Source organism: Lampetra fluviatilis, chromosome 73, assembly GCF_964198595.1.
Source record: "Lampetra fluviatilis chromosome 73, kcLamFluv1.1, whole genome shotgun sequence".
Classification (NCBI taxonomy): domain Eukaryota; kingdom Metazoa; phylum Chordata; class Hyperoartia; order Petromyzontiformes; family Petromyzontidae; genus Lampetra; species Lampetra fluviatilis.
The window spans coordinates 3,630,775-3,650,677 of record NC_136347.1 but is presented as its reverse complement, the minus strand read 5'-3'; the positions used below and the strand labels follow the sequence as shown (position 1 = coordinate 3,650,677).

General features: G+C 51.1%; 1 protein-coding gene across 1 annotated transcript in view; it reads left to right on the top strand.

The window, feature by feature from the left end:
- The first annotated feature begins 7,056 nt into the window (after window positions 1-7,056).
- The window catches only part of LOC144953242 (uncharacterized), a 17,357-nt gene continuing 4,510 nt past the window's right edge, over window positions 7,057-19,903 (top strand). Inside the window, exons 1-3 of the mRNA XM_078883807.1 lie at window positions 7,057-7,266; window positions 7,331-8,677; window positions 17,572-19,821. Coding sequence (XP_078739933.1) covers window positions 8,036-8,677; window positions 17,572-19,821 — 2,892 coding nt within the window. The 5' untranslated portion in view covers window positions 7,057-7,266; window positions 7,331-8,035. The remainder of the gene's footprint in view (window positions 7,267-7,330; window positions 8,678-17,571; window positions 19,822-19,903) is intronic.

Sequence of the window (19,903 nt, the reverse complement as noted above, 5' to 3'; positions counted from 1 at the left end):
GTCACGAAAGAAGCTTTAAATCGAAAAAAGTGGGTGGGTGTTTGATTACACAAAGCAAATCATTGAAAAAAAAAACTTTAAAAAAAACAACGAAATGATGAACGAAGCAAGGTGCCGACTACACCGAGCGCCTTCGTGTTTCCTCTGATGGTGAAACAAACGCGAGAGAGAGAGAGATGATGGTGATGATGATGGTGGTGGTGGTAGTTGTGGATTCACTTTGTCCGGCCAAGGGAGTTGCCTCCCATCATTGTGTTGACGGATCGATTCCAACAACAACCAAAACCAAAACAACGAATCGGAATCGACTAGAGCGGTCGACACGTTGAGAATGCACGGCGAGGTGAATCGATTCGCAACGAGCGATTCGATTACAACTCCCACTCACTCATACAGTGGAGTCGAAGGCGGAGAGCGAATCGGTTAAGAATCGACTGCTCGCGATTCCGCGGGGAATCGTGAGCCGAGCTTCTTTTTTTGTGTGTGACCTGAGCGCCGACGGAATCGATTCCCCCCCCGTAAGTTGCGACTTCTTAAAATGAATCGATTCCATTCTTTTTCCATTGTCATCATACACCCGTGCCACCACCAACCCGTCCATTGAGAATGCACGGCAAGGTGAATCGATTCCTAACGTGATTCTTTTTAACGAGCGAATCGATTACCACCCCTCCCCCCTACACACAGCGGCGAGAGAATCGGTTAGAATCGATTGACGCGATTCCGTTGGCGGGGGGGAATCGCTAGCCGGGTTTGTTTTGTGTGTGAGTGAGACCAAAGCGCCGATGGAATCGATTCCCCCCCGCCCCCATCTGCGTAGCGATTTCAAAGTGAATCGATTCCATTCATTTTTTTTGTTTTCAGTTTCATGTATTAAGTAAAACCCTGTGAGCCATGCAGGCTCTTGAGTCTTGTGCAACCGCAAGGAAACAAAAACATGAACAAGAAAACATCTTAAAGTGACGACACGTAAAAGAAACATCCAGGAAAAAAACAGTAAAAGTCTTACAGAAAAAGCCAACGCATTTCAAACTCTGCGTGCAAAAAAATCCCAGTGGGATGCAAATCAAACAATGACAACCACAAAACAATTCAGATTTAAAGCTTTCGTGACTGCAGGGATTCGTTTGCTTGGTTATTTCGGTAAAGTCACGTAGAAGGGAAATAATAAAATAATAAAAAATATTAAACACTAAAAATTCTTAGTCGTGAGAATTTAAAAAAAAATATTTTTCTTATTTTCAGTCGTGAGAATTTTTCTTGTTTAAGATTTTTATTATTTTATTAGTTCCCTTCTACGTGACTTTACCGAAAGAACCAAGAATATATAACCATTAGACAATTTACGTTAAAGTTATCAGGCCAACTCTGAACTACAATAAACAAACATGAATACATTTCGATGTAAAGCTTTCGTGACTGCTGCAGGGATTCATCTTCTTGGTTCTTTCGGTAAATTCATCACGTAGAAGGGAAATAATAAAATAATAAAAATAAAACATAATAAAATTTTATGCAGGGATTCATCTTCTTGGTTCTTTCGGTAAAGTCGCGTAGAAGGGAAATAATAAAAATAAAACATAATAAAATACAATTCTCACGACGTTTCGGCCACAACGCAAGCAGCCGTCCGCAGGTGAAGAACAGGTCTGTCGGAAAGACAGCGTCATTCACATCATCAACATCATCATCAACATCATCATCAACATCATCATCAACATCACATCGACATCATTAACATCAACATCATCAACATCATCATTAACATCATCATCATTAACATCATCATCAACATCATCATCGACATCATTAACATCAACATCATCAACATCATCATCGACATCATCATCAACATCATCAACATCATCATCATTAACATCATCAACATCATCATCTTTTTTTTTCGATGTAAAGCTTTCGTGACTGCAGGGATTCATCTTCTTGGTTCTTTCGGTAAATTCATCACGTAGAAGGGAAATAATAAAATAATAAAAATAAAACATAATAAAATTCAATTCTCACGACGTTTCGGCCACAACGCTGTCTTTCCGACAGGCCTGTTCTTCACCTGAGGACGGCTGCTTGCGTTGTGGCCGAAACGTCGTGAGAATTGTATTTTATTATGTTTTATTTTTATTATTTTAAACATGGATAAACCAAAACTTTTTCAAAATCACCAAAATAAAGCTATAAAATCAATGTAACAGTGATCATAGGAACTGTGATTCAAATGTAATTTTAAAAAAAGACATACACACACATTCCTGCTGCGGAGGGAGCTGGTAGGAACGTTGGGTTGCTCGGTCAATGGCCTGCAGGGTCAACGGCGGCGTGGTGTATTCCGCAAATATGCCCGACTGTGAGGGCGGGCACAAGCCGGCGTGAGTAGGTGAAACGTTGAGTTTGATAAGGGCACCAGGGGGTGACCAGCCCCTCCCCACACAGCCCCACCCCTCCCACCTCCCACCCCCCACCCAGCCCCACCCCACCCTCCCCACCCAGCCCCACCCTCCCCACCCAGCCCCTCCCCACCCAGCCCCTCTCCACCCAGCCCCTCCCCACCCCTCCCACCCCACCCAGCCCCTCCCCACCCAGCCCACCCCCACCCAGCCCCACCCTCGATACCCAGCCCTCCCCACCCTCCCCACCCAGCCCCTCCCTCCCCACCCAGCCCCTCCCCACCCAGCCCCTCTCCACCCAGCCCCTCCCCACCCCTCCCACCCCACCCAGCCCCTCCCCACCCAGCCCCACCCCACCCCCACCCAGCCCCACCCTCCCCACCCAGCCCCTCCCCACCCAGCCCCTCTCCACCCAGCCCCTCCCCACCCCTCCCACCCCACCCAGCCCCTCCCCACCCAGCCCCACCCCACCCCCACCCAGCCCCACCCTCCCCACCCAGCCCCTCCCCACCCTCCCCTCCCCACCCAGCCCCTCCCCACCCAGCCCCTCCCAACCCTCCACACCCAGCCCCACCCTCCCCTCCCCACCCAGCCCCTCCCCACCCAGCCCCTCCCCACCCAGCCCCTCGACGGACGGACGGACACAATAATCCCCTGTGGGCTGGTGTAACCAGGAGGTTCCTACCAGTATAACATGTACGGATGGCAACATGAGTCACTCCATAACAGCAGGAACATCAGTAGCAGTATCAAACATTTTCGATACACATTTAAAGATCAGCACACGATAATTGAAACTCAAAATCATACTTTAAACATTATCATCGAGGGTTGGGAGGGAAAAACAAACAAAAAAGTGCTCTCTCCACCACCATTTGTCCACTGCCCCCCCCCCACCTGCCCCCCCTAAAAAAATAACAAAAACGAATTAAAATCAACAATTAAAATCAGCTGAATTTTGACATGAAAAACTTTCGTGACTGCATGAATTAATATGTCTTGGCTCTTTCGGTAAAGTCACATAGATAGAAAATAGAAATAAAATAAAATAAAAGTAAAATGAAAAATAAAAATTTGAAAATAATAAAAGCAAAAAAAAACACGTTTCGATCGCAACACAAGCGCTCTTCATCGAAACATCGTGGATTTTTTGCTTTCATCATATTCAACTTATTACTTTACATTTTCATTAAATTTTAATATTTTCCTTTAATTTTTATCTTCTACCCACGTCACTTTACCGAAAGAACCAATCAAACAAAATCAGCTGCTCAATCACATCGAATCGAAGCGGTCGATTCCACGCGCAGATCGATCCTTCACCCATTGTGTCAGTGGGAGGGGCATCGGTGGGACACGCCCACCACCCCCCCCCCATACCACACATCGCCCCGCCCCCACGCGCCCGCCCAACAAAAAGAAAGTAGTCCCGACTCATTGTATGAGAGAGGGGGGAGGGGCGGCGAAACTCATCCGCCGCCGCGAGGGAGTGAAGCGACCACCACCGCCGCCGTCGCCGCCGCCGCACGCCTCCGCGCTAACTAAATAACTCCTAGGCCGTTCTCTCTCCTATTACTCATTTTTAAACAAAAACAACAATAACAACAACGCCGCCGTTGTTGTTGTTATTATTAATGGAGAGTTAAGTTCGCTGTGTTGAGGGGGGAGGGAGGAGAGTGGCGTACGAGAGATAACCGAGAGGGTGGTGGTGGTGGTGGTAGTGGTCACTCGCTGGGCCTACAACACTCACCACATTGCCAAACTCGGCCGTGGGTTGTTTGAATTCTTTTTTATTTTTTAGTTTCTTTGTTTGTTTCTAAAACAAAAACATTCGCCGCTTCCACTGCCTCTTACTCCTCCTCCTACCACCATCGTCAGCTTCTTCGCCGGGTGGACAACTACAAGTGGTGCTGGTGGTGCTGATTCAAGTCGACCGCTCACCGCTTGTTGTTTTTGGTGGTGGTTGTTGTTGGTGGTGGTGGTTGTTGTGGTTGTTGTGAAGAGGCATGAGGAGGCGGTTGAGTTCGCCACAACAACAACAACCACCAACAACAACAACAACAACCACACAACAACAGCAGCAGCAACAGCGGTAACCTACAACAGCAGTATCTGTGATATCATCATCAACAGCAGCCAGCTACGACTACAGCAGCTACCATCTCAACAACAGCAGCCAGCTACTACTACAGCAGCTACTACTACTACTACAGTAGCAGCTATATCAACAACAACAACAACAGCAGCCAGCTACTACAACAGCAGCTACTACTACTACAGTAGCAGCTATATCAACAACAACAACAGCAGCCAGCTACTACAACAGCAGCTACTACTACAGCAGCTACTATATCAACAACAGCCACTAACTACTACAGCAGCTACTACTACTACAGCAGCTATATCAACAACATCAACAGCAGACAGCTACTACAACAGCAGCTACTACTACAACAGTAGCAGCTACTATATCAACAACAGCCAGGTACTACAACAGCAGCTGCTACTACTACAGCAGCTACTACTACTACAGCAGCTATATCAACAACAGCAGACAGCTACTACAACAGCAGCTACTACTACTACAGCAGCTACTATATCAACAACAGCCAGCTACTACAACAACAGCTACTACTACAGCAGCTACTATATCAACAACAGCAGACAGCTACTACAACAGCAGCTACTACTACAGCAGCTACTATATCAACGACAGCCACTAACTACTACAGCAGCTACTACTACTACAGCAGCTATATCAACAACAGCAGACAGCTACTACAACAGCAGCAGCTACTACTACAACAGTAGCAGATACTATATCAACAACAGCCAGGTACTACAACAGCAGCTGCTACTACTACAGCAGCTACTACTACTACAGCAGCTATATCAACAACAGCAGACAGCTACTACAACAGCAGCTACTACTACTACAGCAGCTACTATATCAACAACAGCCAGCTACTACAACAACAGCTACTACTACAGCAGCTACTATATCAACAACAGCCAGCTACTACAACAACAGCTACTACTACAGCAGCTACTATATCAACAACAGCCAGCTACTACAACAACAGCTACTACTACAGCAGCTACTATATCAACAACAGCCAGCTACTACAACAACAGCTACTACAACAGCAGCTACTATATCAACAACAGCAGACAGCTACTACAACAGCAGCTACTACTACTACAGCAGCTACTATATCAACAACAGCCAACTACTACAACAGCTACTACTACAGCAGCTACTATATCAACAACAGCAGACAGCTACTACAACAGCAGCTACTACTACTACAGCAGCTACTATATCAACAACAGCCAGCTACTACAACAGCAGCTACTACAGCAGCTACTATATCAACAACAGCCAGCTACTACAACAGCAGCTACTACAACAGCAGCTACTACTACTACTAGAGCAGCAGCGATCTCAGCAAGGATAATCACTCATCATCGCCACGATGATCAATCGGTGACACTTTGAATGTGGAGCCTCCTTGTTTGACGGCGTGGCAATGGCATGGACACTGCGATGTTGAAAATTGGCAGCGACAGTGGAGGTGGTGGTGGGGTAGGTGGAGGAGGTGGTGGTGGAAGAGGAGGAGGTGGAGGAGGTGGAGGAGGTGGTGGAAGTGGAGGAGGTGGAGGAGGTGGTGGTGGTGGTAGAAGAGGTGGTGGTGGTGGTGGTGGTGGCGGTGGAGATGGTCAAATACACGCGCCAGTGACTGTGTTCGGCAAAATCAGTGTCCCGTCTGGATAGCTCTCGTGTGTTCCGTCTGGAAAGATCTCGTGTTACTTGTCTGGAAAGGTTTCGTGGGCCCGTCTGGAAAGGTCTCGTGTGTCCGTCTGGAAAGATCTCGTTTTACCCGTCTGGAAAGATCTCGTGGGCCCGTCTGGAAAGATCTCGTGTTCCCGTCTGGATAGGTTTCGTGGGTCCGTCTGGAAAGGTTTCGTGGCTCCGTCTGGAAAGATCTGGTGTTCCCGTCTGGAAAGATCTCGTGGGCCCGTCTGGAAAGATCTCGTGTTCCCGTCTGGATAGGTTTCGTGGGTCCGTCTGGAAAGATCTGGTGTTCCCGTCTGGAAAGATCTCGTTTTACCCGTCTGGAAAGATCTCGTGGGCCCGTCTGGAAAGATCTGGTGTTACCTGTCTGCAAAGATCTGGTGGTCTCGTCTGGAAAGATCTGGTGGCCCCGTCTGGAAAGGTCTCGTTTTGCCCGTCTGGAAAGATCTGGTGGCCCCGTCTGGAAAGATCTGGTGGCCCCGTCTGGAAAGATCTGGTGGCCCCGTCTGGAAAGGTCTCGTGATCCCGTCTGGAAAGATCTCGTGGCTGGGGAAGGAGGACAGGAGATCATCACTGGTGGTGGTGGTGGTGGTGGTCGGAGGAGGTGGTAGGGTGGTCTTCATCCTTGCCTCGGAAGAAGAGGGAACGACTTGGAGGAGGGGGGGGAGATTCACAGGACAATCCACTCCTCTTGATGGGACCGTAGTTTGTGGACCGCATTGACAAACTACAAGTACTGCAGCCTTACAGACTGCACTGATAATCGATCAGTACTGTAATCTATAGACTGTATTGACAAACTAGAAGTATTGTAGTCTATAGACTGCGTTGATAAACTAGAAGTCTTATAGACTGCGTTGAGGAAGGGGTGGGACTGCATTTGACACAGTCGTCCACGTACGGTGTGAAGGAAGTTTGCCAACTACCTCCACCAAACACGAGGTGGTGGGTCTCAGCAACAGTGGGGCTTGGTACCACCCCAGGGACCGAGAGGACCCAAGTTTGACACCGGGTCAACGGAGCGGGTGGAGGCTTCTACGGTGTGCTGCTTGCAATACCATCATCATCATCATCTCCATCATCATCTCCAACAGACACTACCACCACCATCATCTCCATCATCTCCATCATCATCTCCAACAGACACTACCACCACCATCATCTCCATCATCTCCATCATCATCTCCAACAGACACTACCACCACCATCATCTCCATCATCATCTCCATCATCTCCAACACCCACTACCACAATCATCATCTCCACCAACACCCACTACCACCACCATCTCCACCAACACTCACTACCATCATCACCCACAACCACAATCATCACCATCATCACCACCATCTCCACCACCCACTACCATCATCATCTCCACCACCATCTCCACCACCACCAGCAGCCACTACCACAATCATCTCCACCAACACCCACTACCACCATCATCACCATCATCATCTCCACCACCATCTCCACCACCACCAGCAGCCACTACCACAATCATCTCCACCAACACCCACTACCACCATCATCACCATCATCTCCACCACCATCTCCACCACCACCAGCAGCCACTACCACAATCATCTCCACCAACACCCACTACCACCATCATCACCATCATCATCTCCACCACCACGCACTACCATCACCACCACCACCAGCACCATCATCACCACTGCTGTCACCATCACCGCTACCATCACCCCCTTACCCTCTAGCCCCTCGACCCCCAACTAAGACGACGCATCACCACGACCACCACCTCCATCATCACCTCCATCATCACGACCACCTCCATCACCACGACCACCTCCATCACCTCCACCCGCACGCGATGGGAGACTTCACCGCGCCGCTCGGAGGCCCCTCCAGCCTCCTGCCCGGCGTGGCGATCCCAGCCCCTGGATCAGCAGCTGCAGCAGCTGCAGCAGTAGCAGCTGCAGCAGCAGTAGCAGGAGGAGGCCCTTCACCCGGCCTCGGCTTGGCCGCCAAGAGGACGGTGGTTGAGAGACTCAGACAGCGGATCGAACTGTGTCGACGGCATCACTCTGCGTGCGAGTCGCGCTATGATGGAGCACAGCTGCAGAGGTTGCAACACGAGCGCCATGAGTCTCAGATGCTCCATCAACGCTACCTGGAGACTCGAGCTAAGAAATCGTCGTCTTCATCATCTTCATCATCTGCTGCTGCTGCTACAGCTGCTGCTGCTACAGCTGCAGCAGCAGCAGCATTGGCTCATCATGGAGGAGCTAAAGTTGTTAAATCTGAGCAGGGATCTTCTACACAACAGCAGCAGCAACTTGCATTGAGGCAGCAGGCAGCAGCTGTTGTTCAGACTGCGAGAGACAACAAAGTTGGCTGTGGTGGTGCAGACATTGAGGGATGTGGTGGTGGTGGAGGTGGAGGTGGTGGAGGTGGTGGAGGTGGCATCGTCTCAACGCCGTACGCCGAGCAGAGAAGCTGCACCCTCATAGCGGTGAGTTTGTGGTGGTGGTGGTGGTGTGTGTGGGGTTGGATGGATGACGCGCTATACACTACACTATACACTACACTACTACACTACACTATACACTACACTACTATATACTACACTATACACTACACTATACACTACACTATACACTACACTACTATATACTACACTATACACTACTATACACTATTATACATTACACTATATACTACTACACTACACTATACACTACTACACTACACACTACTACACTACACACTACTACACTACACACTACTACACTACACACTACTACACTGCACTATACACTACTACACTACACACTACTACACTACACTATACACTACTACACTATACACTACTACACTATACACTACTACACTACACACTACTACACTACTACACTACACACTACTACACTACACACTACTACACTACACACTACTACACTGCACTATACACTACTACACTACACACTACTACACTACACTATACACTACTACACTATACACTACTACACTATACACTACTACACTATACACTACTACACTACACACTACTACACTACTACACTACACACTACTACACTACACACTACTACACTATACACTACTACACTATACACTACTACACTACACTATACACTACTACACTATACACTACTACACTATACACTACTACACTACACTATACACTACTACACTACACTATACACTAATACACTACTACACTATACACTACTACACTACACTATACACTACTACACTATACACTACTACACTATACACTACTACACTATACACTACTACACTACACTATACACTACTACACTATACATTACTACACTACACACTACTACACTACACACTACTACACTATACACTACTACACTACACTATACACTACTACACTATACACTACTACACTACACACTACTACACTACACACTACTACACTACACACTACTACACTATTACACTACACTATACACTACACTATACACTACTACACTACACTATACACTACTACACTACACTATACACAACTACACTATACACTAGACACTACTACACTATACACTAGACACTACACACTACTACACTATTACACTACACTATACACTACACTATACACTACTACACTACACTATACACTACTACACTACACTATACACTACTACACTACACTATACACTACTACACTACACTATACACTACTACACTATACACTACTACACTATACACTACTACACTACTATACACTACTACACTACAGTATACACTACTACACTACACTAATACACTACTACACTATACACTACTACACTATACACTACAACACTACATTATACACTACTATACTACACTACACACTACACACTACTACACTATACACTACTACACTACACTATACACTACTACACTACACTATACACTACTACACTACACTATACACTACTATACATTACTACACTATTCACTACTACACTACTACACAACACACTACACACTATTACACTACACTATACACTACTACACTACACACTACTACACTACACTATACACTACTACACTACACTATACACTACTACACTACACTATACACTACTATACTATACACCAGAGGTGTGGACTCGAGTCATGTGACTTGGACTCGAGTCAGACTCGAGTCATGAATTTGATGACTTGCGACTCGACTTGGACTTGCATAACAATGACTTTGTCCCACCTCTGCTATACACTATACACTACTACACTACACTATACACTACACACTACTACACTACACACTACTACACTATACACTACTACACTATACACTACACTATACACTACACTATACACTACTACACTATACACAACACTACACTATACACTACAACACTACACTACTACACTATACACTACAACACTACACTATACACTACTACACTATACACTACACTATACACTACTACACTACACTATACACTACTACACTACACTATACACTACTACACTATACACTACTACACTACACTATACACTACTACACTACACTATACACTACTACACTATACACTACAACACTACACTACTACACTATACACTACACTACTACACTATACACTACTACACTACACTATACACTACTACACTACACTATACACTACTACACTACACTATACACTACTATACTATACACTATACACTACTACACTACACTATACACTACACACTACTACACTACTACACTATACACTACTACACTATACACTACACTATACACTACTACACTACACTATACACTACTATACTACACTATACACTACTACACTACACTATACACTACTACACTACACTATACACTACACACTACTACACTACTACACTATACACTACTACACTATACACTACACTATACACTACTACACTATACACTACTATACTATACACTACTACACTACACTATACACTACTACACTACACTATACACTACTACACTATACACTACTATACTATACACTACACTATACACTACTACACTATACACTACTATACTATACTATACACTACTACACTACACTATACACTACTACACTACACTATACACTACACTATTGACAAGATGCGTTCGCCCCTAGTCTTAATTCCATTGCTTTGTCTCCCAAACACCGGACGTCCACAAAGTGTCCCTGATATCATTATCATCATCGTCGTGGGCATTTATAGCAGAAAAAAAGACTCGTAAAGACATCGAGACCTGCTGAGATACGTAGAAACACACGTAGACCCATAGAGACACGTGTGTGAGTCTATGGTTCTCTGTGTGAGTCTGTGGGTCTCTGTGTGCGAGTCTATGGGTCTCTGTGTGAGTCTGTGGTTCTCTGTGAGTCTATGGTTCTCTGTGGGTCTCTGTGTGCGAGTCTATGGGTCTCTGTGTGAGTCTGTGTCTCTGTGTGAGTCTATGGGTCTCTGTGTGAGTCTATGGGTCTCTGTGTGAGTCTGTGGGTCTCTGTGTGAGTCTGTGGGTCTCTGTGTGCGAGTCTATGGGTCTCTGTGTGAGTCTGTGGTTCTCTGTGAGTCTATGGTTCTCTGTGGGTCTCTGTGTGCGAGTCTATGGGTCTCTGTGTGAGTCTGTGGTTCTCTGTGAGTCTATGGTTCTCTGTGGGTCTCTGTGTGCGAGTCTATGGGTCTCTGTGTGAGTCTGTGTCTCTGTGTGAGTCTATGGGTCTCTGTGTGAGTCTATGGGTCTCTGTGTGAGTCTGTGGGTCTCTGTGTGCGAGTTTATGGGTCTCTGTGTGAGTCTATGGTTCTCTGTGGGTCTCTGTGTGCGAGTCTATGGGTCTCTGTGTGAGTCTGTGTCTCTGTGTGAGTCTATGGGTCTCTGTGTGAGTCTGTGGGTCTCTGTGTGCGAGTCTATGGGTCTCTGTGTGAGTCTATGGTTCTCTGTGGGTCTCTGTGTGCGAGTCTATGGGTCTCTGTGTGAGTCTGTTGGTCTCTGTGTGAGTCTGAGGTTCTCTGTGCGAGTCTGTGGTTCTGTATGCGAGTCTGGTTCTCTGTGTGAGTCTGTGGTTCTCTGTGTGAGTCTCTGTGTGAGTTTGCGAGTCTTTGTGTGAGTGTGAGTCTCTGTGTGAGTCTGTGTATGAGTCTGTGTGAATCTGTGGTTCTCTGTGTGAGTCTGTAGATCTCCGTGTGAGTCTGTGTGAGGGTCTTTGTATGAGTGAGTCTGTGTGTGAGTCTCTGTGTCTGTGTGTGAGTCTCTGTGTATGTGTGTGAGTCTCTATGTGAGTGTGTGTGAGTCTGTGTGCGAGTCTCTGTGTGAGTCTGTGTGAGTGAGTCTTTGTGTGAGTGAGTCTGAGTGAGTCTGTGTGAGTCTCTGTGTGAATGAGTCTATGTGTGTGTCTCTGAGTCAATGTGAGTCTGTGTGAGTCTCTGTGTGTGAGTCTGTGAGTGAGTCTCTGTGAGTCTGTGTGAGTGAGTCTATGTGAGTGAGTCTGTGAGTGAGTGAATCTGTGAGTGAGTCTCTGTGTGAGTGAGTTTGTGTGAGTTATTCTGTGAGTGAGTGAGTCTCTGTGTGAGTGAGTCTCTGTGTGAGTGAGTCTCTGTGAGTCTGTGTGAGTCTCTGAGTCTCTGTGTGAGTCTCTGTGAGTGAGTCTGTGTGTGAGTGAGTCTATGTGAGCGAGTCTCTGTGTGAGTAAGTCAATGTGAGTCTCTATGTGAGTGAGTCTCTATGTGAGCGAGTCTCTGTGTGAGTGAGTCTCTGTGTGAGTGAGTCTATGTGTGTCTCTGTGTGAGTCTCTATGTGAGTCTGTGTGAGTATCTGTGTCTGTGAGTGAGTCTATGTGAGTCTGTGTGTCTGTGAGTGAGTCTCTGTGTGAGTCTCTATGTGAGTGAGTCTCTGTGTGTCTGTGTGTGAGTCTCTGTGTGAGTGAGTCTACGTGAGTCTGAGTGAGTCTCTATGTGAGCGAGTCTCTGTGTGAGTGAGTCTCTGTGTGAGTGAGTCTATGTGTGTCTCTGTGTGAGTCTCTATGTGAGTCTGTGTGAGTATCTGTGTCTGTGAGTGAGTCTATGTGAGTCTGTGTGTCTGTGAGTGAGTCTCTGTGTGAGTCTCTATGTGAGTGAGTCTCTGTGTGTCTGTGTGTGAGTCTCTGTGTGAGTGAGTCTACGTGAGTCTGAGTGAGTCTCTGTGTGAGTGAGTCTCTGTGAGTCTGAGTGAGTCTCTGTGTGAGTGAGTCTCTGTGTGAGTGAGTCTACGTGAGTCAGTGTGAGTATCTGTGTCTGTGAGTGAGTCTCTGTGTGAGTCTCTGTGTGAGTCTTTGAGTGAGTCTCTGTGTGAGTCTCTGAGTGAGTCTCTGAGTGAGTCTCTGTGAGTCTGAGTGAGTCTCTGTGTGTCTGTGAGTGAGTCTCTATGTGAGTGAGTCTCTGTGAGTCTCTGTGAGTCTGAGTGAGTCTCTGTGTGAGTGAGTCTCTGTGTGAGTGAGTCTACGTGAGTCTGTGTGAGTCTCTGTGTCTGTGAGTGAGTCTCTGTGTGTGTGTGTAAGTCTCTGTGTGAGTCTTTGAGTGAGTCTCTGTGTGAGTCTCTGAGTGAGTCTCTGAGTGAGTCTCTGTGAGTCTGAGCGAGTCTTTGTGTGTCTGTGAGTGAGTCTCTGTGTGTGTGTAAGTCTCTGTGTGAGTCTTTGAGTGAGTCTCTATGTGAGTCTCTATGTGAGTCTCTGAGTGAGTCTCTGAGTGAGTCTCTGTGAGTCTGAGTGAGTCTCTGTGTGTCTGTGAGTGAGTCTCTATGTGAGTGAGTCTCTGTGAGTCTGAGTGAGTCTCTGTGTGAGTGAGTCTCTGTGTGAGTGAGTCTCTGTGTGAGTGAGTCTACGTGAGTCTGTGTGAGTCTCTGTGTCTGTGAGTGAGTCTCTGTGTGTGTGTAAGTCTCTGTGTGAGTCTTTGAGTGAGTCTCTGTGTGAGTCTCTGAGTGAGTCTCTGTGAGTCTGAGTGAGTCTCTGTGTGTCTGTGAGTGAGTCTCTATGTGAGTGAGTCTCTGTGAGTCTGAGTGAGTCTCTGTGTAAGTGTATCTGTGTGTGAGTCTCTGTGTGAGTGAGTCTCTGTGTGAGTGAGTCTCTGTGTGAGTGAGTCTCTGTGAGTCTGAGTGAGTCTCTGTGAGTCTCTGTGAGTGAGTCTCTGTGAGTCTGAGTGAGTCTCTGTGAGTCTGAGTGAGTCTCTGTGTGAGTGAGTCTATGAGTGAGTGAGTCTCTATGTGAGTGAGTCTCTGTGTGAGTCTCTGTGAGTCTCTGTGAGTGAGTCTCTGTGAGTCTGAGTGAGTCTCTGTGTGAGTGAGTCTATGAGTGAGTGAGTCTCTATGTGAGTGAGTCTCTGTGTGAGTCTCTGTGAGTCTCTGTGAGTGAGTCTCTGTGAGTCTGTGAGTGAGTCTCTGTGAGTCTGAGTGAGTCTCTATGAGTCTGAGTGAGTCTCTGTGTGAGTGAGTCTATGAGTGAGTGAGTCTCTGTGTGAGTGAGTCTCTGTGTGAGTCTCTGTGAGTCTGAGTGAGTCTCTGTGAGTCTCTGTGAGTGAGTCTCTGTGAGTCTGAGTGAGTCTCTGTGTGAGTGAGTCTATGAGTGAGTGAGGCTCTGTGTGAGTGAGTCTCTGTGTGAGTCTCTGTGAGTCTGAGTGAGTCTCTGTGAGTCTCTGTGAGTGAGTCTCTGTGAGTCTGAGTGAGTCTCTGTGAGTGAGTCTCTGTGAGTCTGTGAGTGAGTCTCTGTGAGTGAGTCTGAGTGAGTCTCTGTGAGTGAGTCTCTGTGAGTCTGTGAGTGAGTCTCTGTGAGTCTGAGTGAGTCTCTATGAGTCTGAGTGAGTCTCTGTGTGAGTGAGTCTCTGAGTGAGTCTGAGTGAGTCTCTGTGAGTGAGTCTCTGAGTGAGTCTGAGTGAGTCTCTGTGAGTGAGTCTCTGTGAGTCTGTGTGAGTCTCTGTGAGTCTGAGTGAGTCTCTGTGTGAGTGAGTCTATGAGTGAGTGAGTCTCTATGTGTGAGTGAGTCTCTGTGTGAGTCTCTGTGAGTCTGAGTGAGTCTCTGTGAGTCTGAGTGAGTCTCTGTGTGAGTCTCTGTGAGTCTGAGTGAGTCTCTGTGAGTCTGAGTGAGTCTCTGAGCGTGAGCGCGAGGCCTACGTCTCCCCTTTCTCAATCGGCGCCTCCCTTTGTCACGAAGACCGCGGCGTCTGCGTGAAGGCCTCACGGCTCTCTGTGTGCGTCAGGCGAAGTAACCACGCCGCCGATTCTTACACGAACGGTGTGAGGGGGAACGTGCCTCGATTTTTGCCAACTTTATTTACAAGATTGCAGTCGGTAACGCGTTTGTCGCCAGTTTGCAGCAGCGGCAGCAGCAGCGGCAGCAGCGCCGCGGGGTTTTTTGTGAGACGCGCCTGGGATGCGGTGGGGGCGGCGGGGTGCGGCCGCTAGGAAAGACGCGGGGGCCCGTAGAGGGGGTGTGAGGCCTAGCAGTGTCTGCGGGACCAAGTCCATTGTGTCAAGGCGGGGCGTTCAGGCAAGCCTGGGGGGGCGGGGGGGGTAGCTCGTAGAGGGGGTGTGAGGCCTTGCAGTGTCTGCGGGACCAAGTCCATTGTGTCAAGGCGGGGCGTTCAGGCAAGCCGGGGGGGCGGGGGGTAGCTCGTAGAGGGGGTGTGCGGCCTACTCTGTTCTGCGGGACCAAGTCCATTGTGACAAGGCGGGGCGTTCAGGCAAGCCGGGGGGGCGGGGGGGGTAGCTCGTAGAGGGGGTGTGAGGCCTAGCAGTGTCTGCGGGACCAAGTCCATTGTGTCAAGGCAGGGCGTTCAGGCAAGCCGGGGGGGCGGGGGGGGTAGCTCGTAGAGGGGGTGTGAGGCCTACTCGGTTCTGCGGGACCAAGTCCATTGTGTCAAGGCGGGTCTCTTCGAGTCTATGGGTCTCTGTGAGGTGAGTCTATGGGTCTCTGTGAGTCTATGGGTCTCTGTGAGGTGAGTCTATGGGTCTCTGTGAGTCTATGGGTCTCTGAGTCTATGGGTGTCTGTGCTATGAATCTATGGGTCTCTGTGAGTCTATGGGCGTCTGTGCTGTGAATCTATGGGTCTCTGTGAGGCTATGGGTCTCTGTGAGGTGAGTCTTTGGTTCTCTGAGTCTGTGGGTCTTTGTGAGGTCTCTGTGTGATGAGTCTGTGGGTCTCTGTGTGAGTCTACGGTCTCTATGGTGAGTCTATGGGTCTCTGTGTGGTGAGTCTGTGGGTCTCTGTGCGGTGAGTCTATGGGTCTGTGTGTGGCGAGTTGATGAGTCAAATAGCACTATCGAAGTGTGTAAGAGACAAGAGGTCATTCCTTTTCCTTCCCATGTCTCCCCCCTCCTCCCCGTGTCCGTCTCCCCGTGTCCGTCTCCTCGTGTCCGTCTCTCCGTGTCCGTCTCCCCGTGTCCATCTCCCCGTGTCCCTCTCCCCGTGTCCCTCTCCCCGTGTCTCTCTCCCCGTGTCTCTCTCCCCGTGTCCGTCTCCCCGTGTCCCTCTCCCCGTGTCCCTCTCCCCGTGTCCCTCTCCCCGTGTCCGTCTCCCCGTGTCTCTCTCCCCGTGTCTCTCTCCCCGTGTCCGTCTCCCCGTGTCCATTTACCCGTGTCTCTCTTCCCGTGTCCGTCTCCCCGTGTCCCTCTCCCCGTGTCCATCTCCCCGTGTCCCTCTCTCCGTGTCCCTCTCCCCGTGTCCATCTCCCCGTGTCCATCTCCCCTTCTCCCCGTGTCCCTCTCCCCGTGTCCGTCTCCCCTTGTCCCTCTCCCCGTATCCCTCTCCCCGTGTCCCTCTCCCCGTGTCCCCCCTCCCCTTCTCCCCGTGTCCCTCTCCCCGTATCCCTCTCCCCGTGTCTCACTCCCCGTGTCCGTCTCCCCGTGTCCACCTCTCCGTGTCCCTCTCCCCGTGCCCATCTCCCTCTCCCCATCTCCCCGTGTCCCTTTCCCCGTGTCCGTCTCCCCGTGTCCGTCTCCCCGTGTCCCTCTCCCCGTGTCCGTCTCCCCGTGTCCCTCTCCCCGTGTCCCTCTCCCCGTGTCCCTCTCCCCGTGTCCCTCTCCCCGTGTCCCTCTCCCCGTGTCCCTCTCCCCGTGTCCCTCTCCCCGTGTCCCTCTCCCCGTGTCCCATCTCCCCTTCTCCCCGTGTCCATCTCCCCGTGTCCCATCTCCCTTTCTCCCCGTGTCCCTCTCCCCGTGTCCATCTCCCCGTGTCCATCTCCCCGTGTCCCTCTCCCCGTGTCCATCTCCCCGTGTCCATCTCCCCGTGCCCCTCTCCCCGTCTCCCCGTCTCCCCGTGTCCCTCTCCCCTTCTCCCCGTGCCCCTCTCCCCGTGTCCCTCTCCCCGTGTCCCTCTCCCCGTGCCCCTCTCCCCGTCTCCCCGTGCCCCTCTCCCCGTGTCCCTCTCCCCCGTGCGGGTGCAGCTGCAGGGTCAGCTGAAGCGCCGTCTGGACGAGAGCCCCTCCCCGGCGCCTCCTCCTCCTCCGCCCTCGTCGGCGCCCCCGGACCGGCCCAACGGCGCCCTGGGACCCGGCCCCCCCGACCCCTCATCGTCGGCCCCCCCCTCATCATCGTCTGCCCCCCCCTCCTCGTCATCGTCGTCGTCGCCGTACGTCGCGGGCCCCGTGGCCAAGCTGGCGCGGCGAGGAGACCCTCCCGACTTGGGCGCCCGCTCCGGTCCCACCGCCGCCGTCAACAACAACAACCCCGACATCAAATCGGAGCTGGGCACTCACCCGCAGCAGCACCACCACCACCACCACCACGGCCACCACCACCACGGCCACCACCACCACCACGATCACCACCCGCACCACCACCACCACGGTCACCACCACCACGGTCACCAGCAGCAGCAACAACAACAACAACAACAGCATCAACATCAACACCACCAGCAGCAGCACCATCAGCACCATCTGCTACAGCAGCAGCAGCAGCATCACAACCACGGGGCGGCGCAGCCAATGTCATCGTCGCCCCGTCTCGACCCGGGCGCTCTGAAGAACGGGCAGAACGGCTCCAGCGCGCCACAACCACCACCGGCACCACCGCCACCACCGCCAGCAGGAGACTCGGCCGGTGGTGTCGGCGCTCCCCCGTTCGTGCTCAAGCAGGAGCCGGCGGACGAGCTGGTGGACAGCGCCGACGAGATGATGCAGGGCCCCGACTTCTTCGACACGGAGCTGCAGGACATCCTGGACGAGCTGACGCGGGGTCTGGGCGACGAAGACATGAACGGCATCGACTTCGACAGCATGCTGGGCGGGGCGGGCGCCGGCGGAGCGGGCAACAGCGGCAGCAACAGCAGCGGCAACACCGGCGCCACGAACAGCAGCAGCAGCGGCAATCGCAGCCAAAGCAGCAGCAGCAGCGGCGGCAACAATAGTCACGGTGGTGGCGGCATCGGTAAGAATATCGGCGGCTGCGGCGGCGGCGGCATCGGCACGGCCGCGCCACCGTCTGCGGTTTGTTCGACGGACGATGCAGGCGCCATCCATCATCATCAGCAGCAGCATCAGCAGCAGCATCAGCAGCAGCATCAGCAGCAGCAGCATCAGCAGCAGCAGCAGTTGAACAAGCAGGCGGTGGCGGCCGCAGCAGCAGCAGCCGCAGCGGCCGCCGCTGCTGCCGCGGCCGCTGCGGCTGCAGCAGCCGGTGCCAACGGCACCGCCGCCAAGTGCTCCCCGCTCGCCGGCGCTCCCAGCCCCGGGCTGAGGCAGGTCATGTCGCCGGGCTATGGCAACTTGGTGGCGAACTCTCCAATGAGGCCGCTCTCCTCCTCCGGGCAACAGCAGCAGCAGCAGCATCAGCAGCATCAGCAGCAGCACGTGCCCTCACCGCAGCAGCAGCAGCAGCAGCAGCTGACTTGCCGGTCATTCCACGGACAGATCGAACCATCGCCGGCCCAGCAGCTGCAGCAGATCGCCGCTAGCCAGCAGCGCGCCAAACTGCAACAGCAGCAGCAGCAGGTGATGAACTGGCCACCCATGACGCAGCAGCAGCAGCAGCAGGGCTTTGCGCCCTCCCACGCCGCCATGCTGCAGGGCAACATGGTGGCGGCACTCCAAGGTGGCGGTACCAATGGCGGTGCGGTGATGGGTGGCGGTGGCGTTGGCGGCGCTGGTGGTGCCGGACCTGCGAAGGCGCTGGTGGTGGCCGGTGCCGGTGCCGGTAGCGATTACATGTTTGCCGGATCGGCGCAACAACAACAGCAACAACAGCAGCAGCAGCAGCAGCACCTGAGTCACATGGCGTCTATGATGCACAGGGACGTTCCCGAGTTGCTACAGCAGCAGCAGCAGTTGCTGCAGCAGCAGCAGCAGCAGCTGCAGCAGCAGCAGCAGCAGCTGCAGCTCCAGTTGACGTTCGATAACACGAAGCCACTTTCACACTTCGACCCGGAGCCCACGCAAAGTCCCGCTGGTGCCGCTGCTGCTGCTGCTGCTGCTGCGGCTGCCATGTTGCAATCGAGGGTCAAGGCGGTGGGGGCGGGTGCGCCGGTTGGCTTTGCCGTGCAGCAGCAGCAGCAGCAGCAGAGGCAGCAGCAGCAGCAGCACCATCCGTTGGAGCAACAGAAACATTTTCATCTCATGAAGCAGCAGCAGCAGCAGCAGCGGATGATACACGCGGCCAGCTTGCAGTACAGGCAGCTGGCACCGCATCTAACGCAGGTACAGCCGGGGGGGGGGGTGGTGGCGGGGGTGGTTTGCGTGACTGTGTGTGTGTCGGTGTGTCTGTGTGTGTGTGTGTGTT